This window comes from Taudactylus pleione, unplaced genomic scaffold (genome assembly GCF_031769625.1).
Source record: "Taudactylus pleione unplaced genomic scaffold, aTauple2 ptg000198l, whole genome shotgun sequence".
In the NCBI taxonomy this organism is placed as follows: Eukaryota; Metazoa; Chordata; class Amphibia; order Anura; family Myobatrachidae; genus Taudactylus; species Taudactylus pleione.
In genome coordinates, this window is record NW_028284600.1 from 19,336,124 (window position 1) to 19,350,382 (window position 14,259).

The window sequence follows — 14,259 nt, forward strand, 5'->3', positions numbered from 1 at the left end:
AAGGCCACAGATGCAATAGACCCGGCACCACTATTAGGTTAGACTCTGCAAACTTACAAGTAAGTTTTGCATAAATATCATCCCAGTAAGAGTTGTAGCAAGGGTTAGGGTCACCTCAGCAATGGACAGCCGCATGGCTGACATGCCAACTGACATGCTGAAATAAACGATATTGTGAATGTCGACATTTGACATGTCGACATCCCATCTATGTCGACATTTTGTATCACACCCAATTAAGGAGGATGTAAAGACAAATTATATGTGATTTACCTTTAATGGGGGTTTTCCCACTGTAATAGCATGTTATTAAATTGTTAGTTAGTATTGTTAAATAGTACTAAATAGTAAGATATTTACTTTCCCTCTTCCATTAATAGTTCATGAAACAAACAGCGGTTTTCAAATTCCAGGCAAATGTTTTACAGAGTGCAATATCTTCTGCAATTATCTTTATCTTCTAAAATTTACAGCAAATGTTTTTAAATCTCAGGGGTAAATCTGATTCATGCTTCTCTTACTGAGATTCTGCAGATTAAACTTTGTATTTGAATAATATGGTTTTGTTGCACGATATCCTTTTTAGCCAAGTCTCTTCTACTTAACGTGCATGAAAGAATACTCTATTTTCATTCACTATCAATGAAATTGATTTGCTAAACTAATGTAAGTATGGGGCTAAGGGTGATGTGACTAGCTCTGGGGCCTATCAGAGACAATTTGATGACTGATTTCTGTTGATAATGAGCAAAAAGGTGAAATGAGGCATGTAATATATCACTGTTCTACAAATGTTTGCTCCATAACATAAACTGCTTTTGTGCATTCAACAGCCTCACTCAGCTACACATATCATTTACTGGGGTAGATGTATGATAGCGGCACTTAACGTGTAGCTATATCGCTTCCTGCTTCGCCTCTTTACCGAGGCGCAGCAGGAAGCACTACCGATGAGATGTAAGAACATCTCATCGGCCGGAGAGGGGGAGCGTTAACTCCCCCTCCGGCACTACCCGCTAGTGACAGCAGCGCGTAAGCCTAGTGCTGATGCACTGTGTCTCTGTTCCGGCCGGCTCCACTGAGCATGCGCGGGATCTTGCAAGTATCTCGAGATCCCCGCGTGCAGTCCTGGAGCCGGCAGCCCCCCCAGCAGGGACAGCGCTGTCCCTGCTGTGGGGATAGGCTAGCGCCAGGCTGTAGCTGTCGATAATGACAGCTACAGCCAGCCGAATGGTCATGCAGTATGACCGTTCGTACATAGCCCTGCCTCTCGGCGCTGCTATCTTGTAGATAGCAGCGCCAATAATGACAGGGGCGCATAGCGCCCCTGTCATTTACCGCCCAAACCCCCAAGCATACATCTGGGAGAAGCGGTATCAGCGCACATAACGTGCGCTGATACCGCTTCTGGGCTTCATACATCTCCCCCTCTGTCTGTTCAACCCTTTCAGTGCTAAGGATGGGAGGGGAGACTTACCTAAAAGTGCCCCCTAATAGTTGCTATTGCAGGGAGGTGGGGATTGATGACATCATCGTGACAGGGACACGATTAAGGGGGAGTGGAGAAGTTGCCCATAGCAACCAATCAACTAGCATTTTATAAAATGTCCTAGATAAATGCTAGTTGCTGTATAGTAGAAGCTGATTGGTTGCTATGGCCTTGATGATTACATGACTTATATGAAGGTATTAAAACACGTTAATGCTAATTGAAAATATTTCTGAAAATATGTTACATGTAAGTAAAACAAAACTGAAAGGATAACACCACTTTACATTTTGTGGCTTCAATGAAATAATTCAATGGAGGTCCAAACACCTTATCGTCTGATGAAACCGTGAGGTGAATATTTCTACTGCATCTCATACCACACTGGTATCTAGCTGCTTACTCGTCAGTTGCCCGCCTGCTTATAGCTGCTAATCAGTGGCGGCTCTAGAGGTGGGGCTGCAGCGCGGTCAAATGCTGCCAAACATCACTGGCTGGGACTCATTGGCAGTTGGTGTGGCTCCCCTATTTGAATTTTGGACTGCCCCACCCCTGGAGATGCCAATGCTGCTAACCACGGGCTTCTAATACTGACTCTCTGCCCATTTACCGCGGCTGCTCACAGGTACCTGCTACTGGCGGTTTGAACTTCTAGGACTGGTCATCACCCCAAGACCGCCCGCACTGCGAGGGAGGATTGCTACAGGTACTGTACACGGCTCATATTGGATACAGGAGCACACTGCTGCTGGTGTAAAGGTGCATACACATGGGACGATTTTCTCCCAGAACGAAATCGTCCTGTGTGTCCCCGGCAAGGGGGTGCTCAGTGTTTTTAATGACACTGAGCACAAACACTCAAAGAAATCAAGAACGATTTTGTTCAGTGCCGGTCTCCCTCCCTCATCCCTGAACATGTTCAACCTGACAATATCCTGCTTGCTATGTTCAACTTCGCCACTAATCCACTTCCCCACGCTTTTCACTGCTTGATAAATAATCCCCATGAGTAGGCTTCAATACTAAGCACACACGAATAAGGACCATGCTTAGTTGTAAACTTTTCTAACCTTACAAGAGTTGCCAGTGGGTTTTAACAGGGCATTTTCGTATAGGCGTGGTTCACCACAACCTTGGGGGGGGAGATGTATCAAACCTTTGTGAGAGATAAAGTGGCGAGAGATAAAGTACCAGCCAATCAGCTCCTATCTGCCATTTTTCAAACACAACCTGTAAAACAGGCTTGGGGAACCTTTTTTCTGCTGAGTAACATTTTGACATATAACATTATTTGCAAGCCTGGTTTAGGCCATGCCCCCCATGCGACATCACAAGGGGGGCGGGGCCACAATCACCAGTGATTACAGCAATGCCCGGAGCATCCTGAGGATGTTCCGGGGAGCTGTAAGGGCAGCGGTGTGACCGTCTGAAGCATCTTAAGGATGCTCCAGGTGGCACTGCTCCATAGAAGCTGGCTGCAGTGTGCCATTCGAGGCACCCTGCTAGCCAAATGAGGCTAGCAGACAAAAGCTCTGAGGGGCAGACCAAATGGTACCGAGGGCCTTATAAGGCCCCCGGGCAGGAGGTTTCCCATCCCTGCTGTAAAAGGACAGTTAGGAGCTGATTGGTTGGTATTTTCTCTCTCTCCACTTTATCCTCTCCAATGATTGATACATCTCCCCCTAATCCTTTACTGGATGGAAGCAACTTGATTTTGCACTTTGTTTCCTGGCTCACCCACCTGATTCGGAAACATCCCTGACACTCCTGCAGAATAGACAACTATAGGTACTTGTGAGCTTATATGTAAAATATGTGTGGCCGCCTGTGGAATTTGACTGCTTTACTTGGTTGCTCTATAACAGAAACCTCTGCACAACCTTGGGGCTGTCTTGCCTGATCCCTCTGCTTCTAGAAAACTCAGGCCAGCGAACTTCTACTTTGATTCACAGAAACTCCTACAAAAGCTATTTCTATGATCATAGTAATAAAACACACTCATTTCTTGGCCATATTTTCACTTTGTAACAGATATTTGATAAAGGAGGAATTTTCCTGTCAGCATGGTTTTTATGCTTTCTAAAGAACAAGACACATATGAACAAAGCCTTCACAAGAGAAATGTTTCCTGTCAGCTTTGGTAGGAAAAATGATCAGGTGATCCAGACAAAGCCTTATGTGGTGTGTCTGAGAAACCACAACGGTTTGCTATCTCTAGATGACCAAGATTTGTTCAATGTTATCAGAAATATTTTTGTACCGACTGCACCACGGGAGAAAAAGTCAAATAAAGTCATGCCTCTTTGCGGGGAGATGCATAAAGGCTTCTAAAAAATGGAGAAGCAGACAAATGGAGAAGTTCTCCATAGCAACCAATCAGCTTCTGCATAACATTTTATACACTGTACACCATAAATGCAACCTTGAAGCTGATTGGTTGCCATGGGCAATTTCTTCAGCTGTCCACTTTTTAGAAGGCTTGATACATCTCCCCTGTATGTATTACGGCATATTTTTTGCTGAACAACAAAGTTTTAATATATAAAAATATATTCAAAAATCCAAATGAAATGAAAATATTATTTACCTCAAGCAACAGACTTTGGGAAAAGGTATCAAACCTTGGTGATAGAGAAAGTGGAGAGACATAAAGTACCACAGGCAGTGTTTGAAAAATGACAGGAGCTGATTGGTTAGTACTTAGGCCCCCATTTACTAAAGAGTTTAATCACAAAAACGAGCGATAAATGTCACTGTGTATGATAAATGGTGCTCCAGCCAATCAGCTCCCAACTGTCATTTTTCTTACAGATGACAGTTGGGTGCTGATTGGCTGGAGCACCATTTATCATACACAGTGACATTTATCACTCCTTTTAGTGATAAAACTCGTTAGTAAATGAGGCCCTTAATCTCTCTCCACTTTATCTCTCTCCAAGCTTTGATGCATCATCTCCCCCTGCATGTACAGTATTTAAAGCTTTTGTAGAACTGCAGTATAACTCCCAGCTTGTTTGACTATTTTCTCTAGTATAGTAGACTACCCATGGCAAAGCTGCCCACAAAGAATTTAAATACTTTATAAGGTCAACTTCAAAAACAATGTCCAATCCATTTGCATGCAAACCAACTGGTTAACTTATCACATAGACCTTAAACTTTCAAATGAAAATACACTGTTTTAGTCTAAGGTATTTATTGAAGAAGCTGAGATAAGCCCGTCTCCGGAATAAATGCCAAAGTGCTTATCTCAGTTTTTCACAAATTACCAAGAGGTAAACCCTGAAGAATTCACTGATTTCTGCTGTGATAACTCTCTTTGCGCCAGATACTGCTGTCCCCACAGACCTTAATAGGGACAGCGGCAGGGGCGGATTGGGCCGCCGGGACACCGGGCCGTTTCCCGCTGGGCCGGTCCCTGTGTGTGTGGCCACCCTTCAGTCTCCTGCTCTGCTGGCTGCTGGCGCGATCGGCTCCAATCGGGCAGCGTTTACGAGATGTAGTTAAATAAAAATGGCCGACGGGGGAGCTGCTGCGCATGCCCACCCGCAGCAGCTCCTCCCATAAGCCTTTGCGGAGCCGTCAGTCACCACTGACGGTTCCTCCACCAACCCGTCCGCGGCCCGCCTCCATCACCCTCCAGCCTTCACTGCACAACAGCAGCCTGCAGCCCTGCTCAGTTAGTGTACACTGTTGTAGAAGTGAAGGAGGACAAAGAGCCAGCGCCGTCCCACCAGTTCTGACTGAGGGCCTGATTCAGAGCCGGACACTCTGACCAGAGCGCTCGCTCTGAATCAGGGCCCTCCTCCATTAAAATGTAGCGTCCTCCTGGACGCTCGTATAGCTGTGGGTGACCACCCACAGCATATACGAGCATCCAAAAAGATGGTCGCGATGGTCTTGACCATCGCGACCATCGGACTTGCGACGGAAACCCTGCGGTAGGGTCTCCCAGCCACAAGTCCTGGAGTGATTTTGGCTCTATCAGAGGTGGGAACGCCTCCGTCTGGCAGCCACGCCCCCGTCACGCCCACCAAAGGGGGCGTGCTGTCAGTCACCATCGACAGCACGCCCCTTTGGTGCGAGACCCCGAGCGACAGCTTGGCTGTCGCAGTCTGGGTCTCGCGCATGCGCAAGACGGAGCTCCCTCCGTCGTGCGCATGCGCAGTGGGGAACATCGACCCACTTGCGAGCATACTGCCGCTTGCGAGTGGGTCTGAATGACCCCGAGTCACAGTAGTGTGACAGTCAATATTCAGTAAGTAAACGTGATCTAATAAATCTGTCTGCTTAGTGTGGGGTGGGGGAGAATGGAAGGGGGAGGGGGGGTTTGGAGCTTAAGATACAGGGCTGGGGAATCTGGGGAATGTTGAGGGTGAGAGACGGGCTGGGGAATGGCGAGGGACTATGAGTGGGGGTGAGGGGCTGAGGATGGGGGTGAGGGGCTGAGGAGCAGAAGATTATGATGAGGTGACAAGGGCTGAAGGTGGTGATGAGGTGCTGAGGGCCTGGAGGGAATCATTGTTTGTGTTATTTATTTTTTTCCCTGTGGGAGCAATCATTGAATTAATGTGTTTTATTTTTTTATGTGTAAGCCAGTGTGTAAGTGTGTGCATTTTCGCTGTGGGGGCTGTTGTGTGTTATTTTTTTTCCCCTGGGGGCCAGTGTTTGTTTTCCTATTGAGGTCAATGTGTTTGTGTTTGTTTTCCTTTAGGGGCCAGTGGGCTCAATTCAATTCAGCGCAATGCTGAATAGCCCCGGTAGGGAAATCCCCGAGCTACTAAATTCACTACGTTGTTTGGTCCGACAGTTACCAGTTGTTAGAGAATGCCGTTTCCCGTGACTTAATTTGGGTGTTTAGTCGCGATAACCGAATTCTCTGACTAAAGCTATGGCCGCGAGGCTGTTAGCACCACACTAAGCCGGAAAACAGCCTCATGGATGGCACTTTAGTCGTATTTCTCCTCGCACCCTCATGAGGGTGCGAGAAGAAATCCTTTATTCGGACCAAACAGCGCAGTGGATTTAATAGCTCCGGGAGCTCCCTCCTGGGGCTGTTCAGCATTGCGCTAAATTGAATCGAGCCCAATGTATTTGTTTTTTTCTGTGGGAGCCAAAGTTTTTAGTTTCGTATGCGCATGCGACTGAGTTGCATGTGCATGCATCCCAATGGTGTTTGTACAGAGTTGCAGTACTTCTTCAGATGCACACACCAAGTAGTGTAGTGTATTAGAAATGTGTTGAGCATTCATAGGAGGTTGGCTAATTAGACACAGATGTAACTTAGTATGGGCGTGTCATTGGAGTGACATGGGCGTGTTGCTGAAAGTGGTTGCGACACTGATTTGCTAACATTGGAGGCCATACACAGACGGATGATCTGCACCTATCATAGGGCTGGTGAAAGTTTCAATGGTGCGACTGCTGGTGGCGTCTAAAGACACACATAACATGATTACAGTATCTGTAGACACTGTCAGTGAGCGTCTCAGCACTGTAGCTGCATTAGCATAAAGTCGCAGATGCAACTGCATCAAAAGAAGCAAGCAAGGCCGCGACTGCCTCCAACTAAAAATCAGGACCTATGACGAGGGAGTATCCCACCCCTCTTGATAGACCCCACCCCCATTAGGGCTGCTTCCATAAACTTCCCGGGCTGATTTTCCATCCCAATCCGCCCCTGGACAGCGGCCTCACTTAATTTAAGAAATGGTGACCGCAAGCTAACGCCAATGGCAAACGTACAGTAGCAATGGAGACCAGCATTAGCCATGCATGCTTCCCCTTAACCCTTTGCCCGAAGCCATAGGCACTGGAATGGGGGGGGGGGAAATCACCCCACAAAAAAAATTTGTGAGGGGCACACTGAGTACATTAATGAGAGCTAAGTAAGTCCCATGAGACACCACAAAAGGATCAGAGAGGCATGTGCTGAGCTCTGATTGGAGGTGCTTCTCTGATCCATGATTCATCAGAACCAGGCAGCACCTGCTGGGTCTGTGTAACCGTCACTGAATACTGAGTAAAGAATGGAGCCCTTGTAATGAACAGAGGTAATTACTATGTTGGAAACATTTTTACAGCTGTATGTAACAAGTGTGACTTATCAGAGGATACAGTTTAGCGAAACTGAATATTTGTTTATTTTTGACCATATTAGCAACTCACGATACATACCTTTGACACCTCCTATAGTATTAGAACGATACAAAAACAACTTAAATTTGCAGCTATTTATATCCTACTGAAATCTGTGTTTTTTTATTATTTAATAAGGACGTTTTTGCTGTTGATGGTTTTTGGTCATTATAAGGTGCAGTCTGAGCATGTTTTCCTCCTCTGGGTGTACCCAGCCCAGCATAGTGTGTGTAGAGGTGCCTGATAATAATTCCCATGTGTGGTATGAATGCAATGTGTACTGCGCCTATTGTGCTAAACTTAATGCATTATTATTTGTTGCATGAATTTCTGGATTGGAGGGATTGGAAATCCCTATGTCTGCATTTGGGGGGAGTCTGGTGTTTTACTTACTAAAACAGTCAGATGGAGCAAAGTTTTTGGTCTATGTTATGTAGATTTGTTTTTCATCCTTGAATTTTTTTCTTGTCTTAAACCTACAGAATGTTTGCAGTGGTTTGTGTGTGTATAGTACAGGGAATAGCAGGGTGCATACACTGGGCTCCATCCTGTTGGCTGCAAGCAGGGGCGCCAAGAGGGGTGGGTACAATTTGCCGTGGCTTCCGGAGGGGACTGGCGGGGACCCGAGTCCGGCGCCAGGCCCCATCCTCCCTCCTTATTATCTTGCAGCATCCCAGTACACAGCGTGTGCTGGGTTGCAGTGGGAGATTGCTGTGGCTGCTGCTTAGCAGCCGCAAGCAATCTCCTATGCCTGAGGGGGGGGAGCGATCACACTGAACGTGCCCCCCCCCCGGCATTGCGCCGGGCTGAGGGGCCTACAACGCCTGCAAAAGTATGTTTTTTGTGTTCTTTTTTCTTCAAGGGGGCGTGGCCACGGCTCCCGCAATTAGGACACGCCCCCTCTTTACCGGGGCCCCGCGGCGCTCTCAACGGCCCTGGGTGCAAGTAGGATCCAGCAAGACATTCTCACGTGAACTCACATTGTATGATGTTCTTTGTAGTTCTAGAGCAAGGCTCTGTGCACTGTAGCAAAAAGCACCTAATCCTACTCCAAACTACAACTCCCTGCAGCTTGCGGGTAACTGTCCTCCTCCTCTCCTGGTGGTGGCTGGATAAATAGACTCCTAAATCTGACAGAGGTGAGATTCATACGCACTATTTTCTAGCCAGGAAAAGAAGGAAGAAAAAATATCTGTCCTATTGCTATCATACAGTAGGTAGGTTTGGAGGATAAAATATGATCATGGCTGACACTGTCAACCTGATGCAGCCTAACCTCCTTTTGTATATGAATATATAAATTTTTATACAAATGTAATAGGTAGTTTTTTTATTCGAGAACCCTGTTGAGGGCAGTTGTTGCCCAGGAAATGCAGGATCTGTTTAGAAAGCAAGTGACTGTGATAATGCAATAGGTGTAGGTTTGCATCATTAAATAGAGGTAAATATATTAAATTAGAGATGAGCGGTTGATGAAAACCGAACACGCCAAAACTTTAGGCTTCCGAGTCCAAATAAAAAATGTTTGCCAACTGGATATCTCGTGGTTTGGATTGCATTTAAGTCCCTTCCTAGTGATTTCAGGTGCTGTGAGGTGGTCAAAATTGACTGGAAATGACTAGAAATGAATGTTATAATACTATAAGAACAAAACAGGTCCACGTTACATGATTTTAGCTGTTTAACTCAAGTTGTAAAGAAAACCAAAACCGACCCAAATAATTTGAGCGTGGTTTTGCCAAAACAAAACACGAGAATGATTCATAACCAAAACACTGGGGTCCGCGCACATCTCTAATACCTCTTTTGCATCAAAAACCTGGGTCCTACCTGGGTTCTCAGACATGGTTCCAACCCAGGTCAGACACCATAATACCTCTTTTCCACCAAAAACCCAGGTCAGACCCATTTACACAGCACCATCGATCTGGGTTATACTCAGCTCAGCCCCGTTCACACTGAACCTGGGTCTGCCCTGCTAAATTTGTGAGGTCATAAACAGTGGGAGGTGACTGCTCCACAACCACCAATCAGCTCATTTTAGGCATGACCCAGGTCAGATAACCCGGGTTGCGCCGTTTACACTGCACCATTACCCAGGTCCATCCTGGGTCTGACCCTGGTAGCTACCTGGGTTGGATTGCCAGGTCACTTGACCCGGGTTATTTTTCAGGGACCCTTTTACTGAGCTGCGACCCGGGTAGACCCAGCAAAAACCCAGGTATTTGCTCTGGTGTGTAAATGGGGTATTATTAATCTTACCTTTATGTCTGTCTGTTACTACCCAGTTTTGTTCTATCAATGTTGCTTCCAATTGTAAAGCTCAATGTAATATTCTGCACTACATAAGAAACTGTTATTAATAATAATAATAATAATAATATTAACAGATTAATAGATAGAATTTCCTGTTAGATGTGAGGGGGAAGGGGGATAATCAGATTATTCCTCCCACATCTAATTGAACAAGATGGAGATAAGCACTGGCTGAAGTGTATGAATTTACTCGATCACTCCCTACTAAAACACCTACCAACTAGTCTCACATACCTGGTATTGATGCACATTGTATTAGATCTGATCTGTGTGAAGCTGCATACACACACAACAATTTTGTAAATGAACGATTTTAGTAAACGATTTTCGTTCATTTTTTCAAGGGAAAAATGAACCAAAATCGTTTACTAAAATCGTTCATTTACTAAATGTAATGAACGATTTTTTTGAACTACAAATGATTTTTGCATATTCCCTTAATGAAAATCGTTGAGTTGGTCAGTCTGACTGAACTACAAACTACAAACGTGAACGTGCATGAACGATAATCGTTCATCGTTTTAACTTAGAAAGTGAACGATTTTTTCAACGATTGAATGATAAATGATATCATTAACGATAATCGTTCAAAAAAATCGTTGTGTGTGTATGCACCTTTACAGCCAAATCCTGTCTGGCCTTGATAAACTTTCTGTACCCTGTGGTGCTCCATATAATGTGGAACTGCAAGTCCCAGCCTGTTTAACAATCTGGCAGGGCATGCTGGGACATGTTGTTTTACAAAGACTGTAGGGTTACAAATTGCCCAAGCCTGCATTGGCATATTTCTCTTTTTATAAAGTACTGTATACTGTATCTTCATACTTCAGCCTGATTAATTGTTGCATGGCCTTATGACACTGTAGAGAAAATAAACGCTATAAAATAAATTGTTGCGTGGCTTTTTAAGACTGCAGAATTAATAAACTATAAAATAAATTGCTGCATCGCTTTTAAGACTGTAGAATAAAATTAATTCTATCAAATAAATTGTTTCATGGCTTTTTAGGACTGCAGAATAAACTATGTAAATTAAATTGTTGCATGGATTTTTAGACTGCAGAATTAGTACTTATCACTGTGTGTTAATGCCTATTTCCCTATAGATTGTAAACCTGTGAGCAGGGCCCTCTTACCTTCTTACCACTAAGTGCGTATCCACTAATAGACAGAAACGAGTGAACGATTACGACATTGTAATCGTGCAGTAGTTTCACAGTCTGTTATGTGCCTCGGGCGATGATAGATGTCAAAAACGACCAGCGGGCATGCGCATCGCTGGTCGTTTTTGACATTTAAATGCCCGATTTGCAGCCGATTACTGAGCTATTGCATGATTTACGATGTCGTAATCGTGCAATCGCTCAGTAAGGTCGCGTAGTGGATACACACCTTAAGTCCGATAGCGATTACCCATTCTTGTTTTATTAAATTATTGCTTTGTTTCCAGTTGTGAAGCACAACAGAATGGTGCTACATAAGCAAATAAAATAAATAACAACAACCATATAAAATAAATTGTTGCATGACTGCTTAAGACTGCAGAATAAACTGTATAATATAAAATGTTGCATTGCTTTGTAGACTGCAGGATACACAGAACTGACACTTTTATTTACACCTGATCACATACAGTGTAGGAGCTGCAGTGCCGTGCACTGGGTACTCACAGGGTGACTGTGGTGTTAGGCAGCAGTGTAGGCTGCAAAGTTTCCACCAGCTCCCCTCCACTGCAGACCACTTTGACGTGGATGAGTTTCTGCCTCCCCAGCCCCTTGGACCGCTCCACATCGCACAGGCAGCTGTCAGTGATGAGGTCCGGGCAGTTCCTGCTGTCATGATGCAAGCTGCGTGCAGGGACTGATAACAGAGAGCAGCAGAGCAGCAGCAGCAGCTGAGTATAATCCATGTTAGGACATCTTCAGGCATCCAGGAGATGTGTTATCTGTCATTAAATAAGTGACCAGGAGGCATGCATGGCTGTCTCCAAGCTCTCTGATTATAATGATGGTTTCACATAAAATGATGTCACTTTCCTGCAACCAGCTGCCAGAAAGACAAGTGACCTGTGAGTGAAAGTTTATCAGAGCTAGAGTGCAGGGGGAAAGTTGTAATGGGAAAGTGTGTTAGGCTCTGTGTGCCTGTCAGCTGCACACTACATGTCTCACTCACCTCCTCCTTTCCCCATCACTCTGTGTTCCTCCCACCTACTCCTACATCATTGGTCGGTAAAATACTATTATACAGCATCTTACAGTTGTGCTTATTATCGCCCTGACCTGTGACTACTACAATTGTATCACACCACACCATACAACTGTTTCTTATTTCTATTGACTTGTCTGGAAAGCAGAAATTGTAAGAATGTCTCCTGGAAGGCACAAGCACAACAGAATCATGTGTGATACATTAAAGCATATTTATGCATCAAACCAAATCAATCATTCTCATTTGGCGTGATGTGTATTGTTTTAGAGGTTTTTTTTTTATGAATTTGAATCTGATAATTAGAGTTACCACTATTACAATAATATAAATGTATGTGAGTATATGAATTACAGATTATTAAAAATAAATGAAAAACACACAAACATACACACATATATATGGAGGGGTTGGGTATGGGATCCTGGAGGTCGGAATCAAGACACCGGCATCCCGACAGCGTTAGGTTACCGACACCTGTCGGTAAGTATCATAACCCCACCCCTCCTTCCCTGCACCCTAAACGTCCCCCCTAGTGCCTAAACCTAACCATCCTCCCCTAGTGCCTAACCCCAAACACTAACCCTAACCCTCCTCCTACTACTTACAGTCGGGATGCCGGCAGTCGAGATGCTGCGCTGGGATTCTGACTGGTGTTGGCATTCTGGTGCCGACATTCTGAGCGCCGGCATCTCGGCAGATGGCATTTCAACTACATCTCGTAAATTTATATATATATATGTATATATATGTATGTATATATATATATATATATATATTAGGGATGTGCAGGCTCGGATAGGTTCGAGTTTGCACGTGGAGTTCGGATTTTTCCCTCCAAAAAAACGGAACTCAGAACGAGGCAAAACGTCATCTTACATGGACGAACATCATCATTCCTGGTCTTTTGTCCAGGAATGATGATGTTCGTCCATGTAAGATGATGTTTTGCCTCGTTCTGAGTTCCGTTTTTTTGGAGGGAAAAATCCGAACTCCACGTGCAAACTCGAAACTATCCGAGCCTGCACATCCCTAATATATATATATATATAGATAGATATAGATTTATTTATATATTAGTATTGTGTAGGACCCCCTCTAGCCCAACAACTCGACATAGCATCCATTCCACAAGTGGACGGGAGAGATGTGACCCATGCCATCTGGGTAGCTTCCCTCAGCTCGGAGATTTGCACATGTGCAGTAGTAGAGGTGTCTCCGGGACCATGGCACGGGTCCTATGTTACCAGACACCTGCGCATGTGCAGTAGTAGAGGTGTCTCCGGGACCATGGCACGGGTCCTGTGTTACCGGACACCTGCGCATGTGCAGTAGTAGAGGTGTCTCCGGGACCATGGCACGGGTCCTGTGTTACCAGACACCTGCGCATGTGCAATAGTAGAGGTGTCTCCCCGGGACCATGGCACGGGTCCTGTGTTACCGGACACCTGCGCATGTGCAGTAGTAGAGGTGTCTCCGGGACCATGGCACGGGTCCTGTGTTACCGGACACCTGCGCATATGCAGGAGTAGAGGTGTCTCCGGGACCATGGCACGGGTCCTGTGTTACCGGACACCTGCGCATGTGCTGTAGTAGAGGTGTCTCCGGGACCATGGCACGGGTCCTGTGTTACCGGACACCTGCGCATGTGCAGTAGTAGAGGTGTCTCCGGGACCATGGCACGGGTCCTGTGTTACCGGACACCTGCGCATGTGCAGTAGTAGAGGTGTCTCCGGGACCATGGCACGGGTCCTGTGTTACCGGACACCTGCGCATGTGCAGTAGTAGAGGTGTCTCCGGGACCATGGCACGGGTCCTGTGTTACCGGGCACCTGCGCATGTGCAGTAGTAGAGGTGTCTCCGGGACCATGGCACGGGTCCTGTGTTACCGGGCACCTGCGCATGTGCAGTAGTAGAGGTGTCTCCGGGACCATGGCACGGGTCCTGTGTTACCGGACACATGCGCATGTGCAGTAGTAGAGGTGTCTCCGGGACCATGGCACGGGTCCTGTGTTACCGGACACATGCGCATGTGCAGTAGTAGAGGTGTCTCCGGGACCATGGCACGGGTCCTGTGTTACCGGACACCTGCGCATGTGCAGTAGTAGAGG

General features: G+C 45.8%; 1 protein-coding gene across 2 annotated transcripts in view; it reads right to left on the reverse strand.

Moving 5' to 3' along the window:
* ADGRA1 (adhesion G protein-coupled receptor A1) overlaps positions 1 to 12,032 on the reverse strand; it is a 1,066,191-nt gene extending 1,054,159 nt beyond the window's left edge. For both annotated transcript variants that reach the window (XM_088476934.1, XM_088476933.1), the window contains exon 1: positions 11,614 to 12,032. In XM_088476934.1, coding sequence (XP_088333060.1) covers positions 11,614 to 11,852 — 239 coding nt within the window. In that variant the 5' untranslated portion in view covers positions 11,853 to 12,032. The remainder of the gene's footprint in view (positions 1 to 11,613) is intronic.
* Positions 12,033 to 14,259: the final 2,227 nt, after the last annotated feature.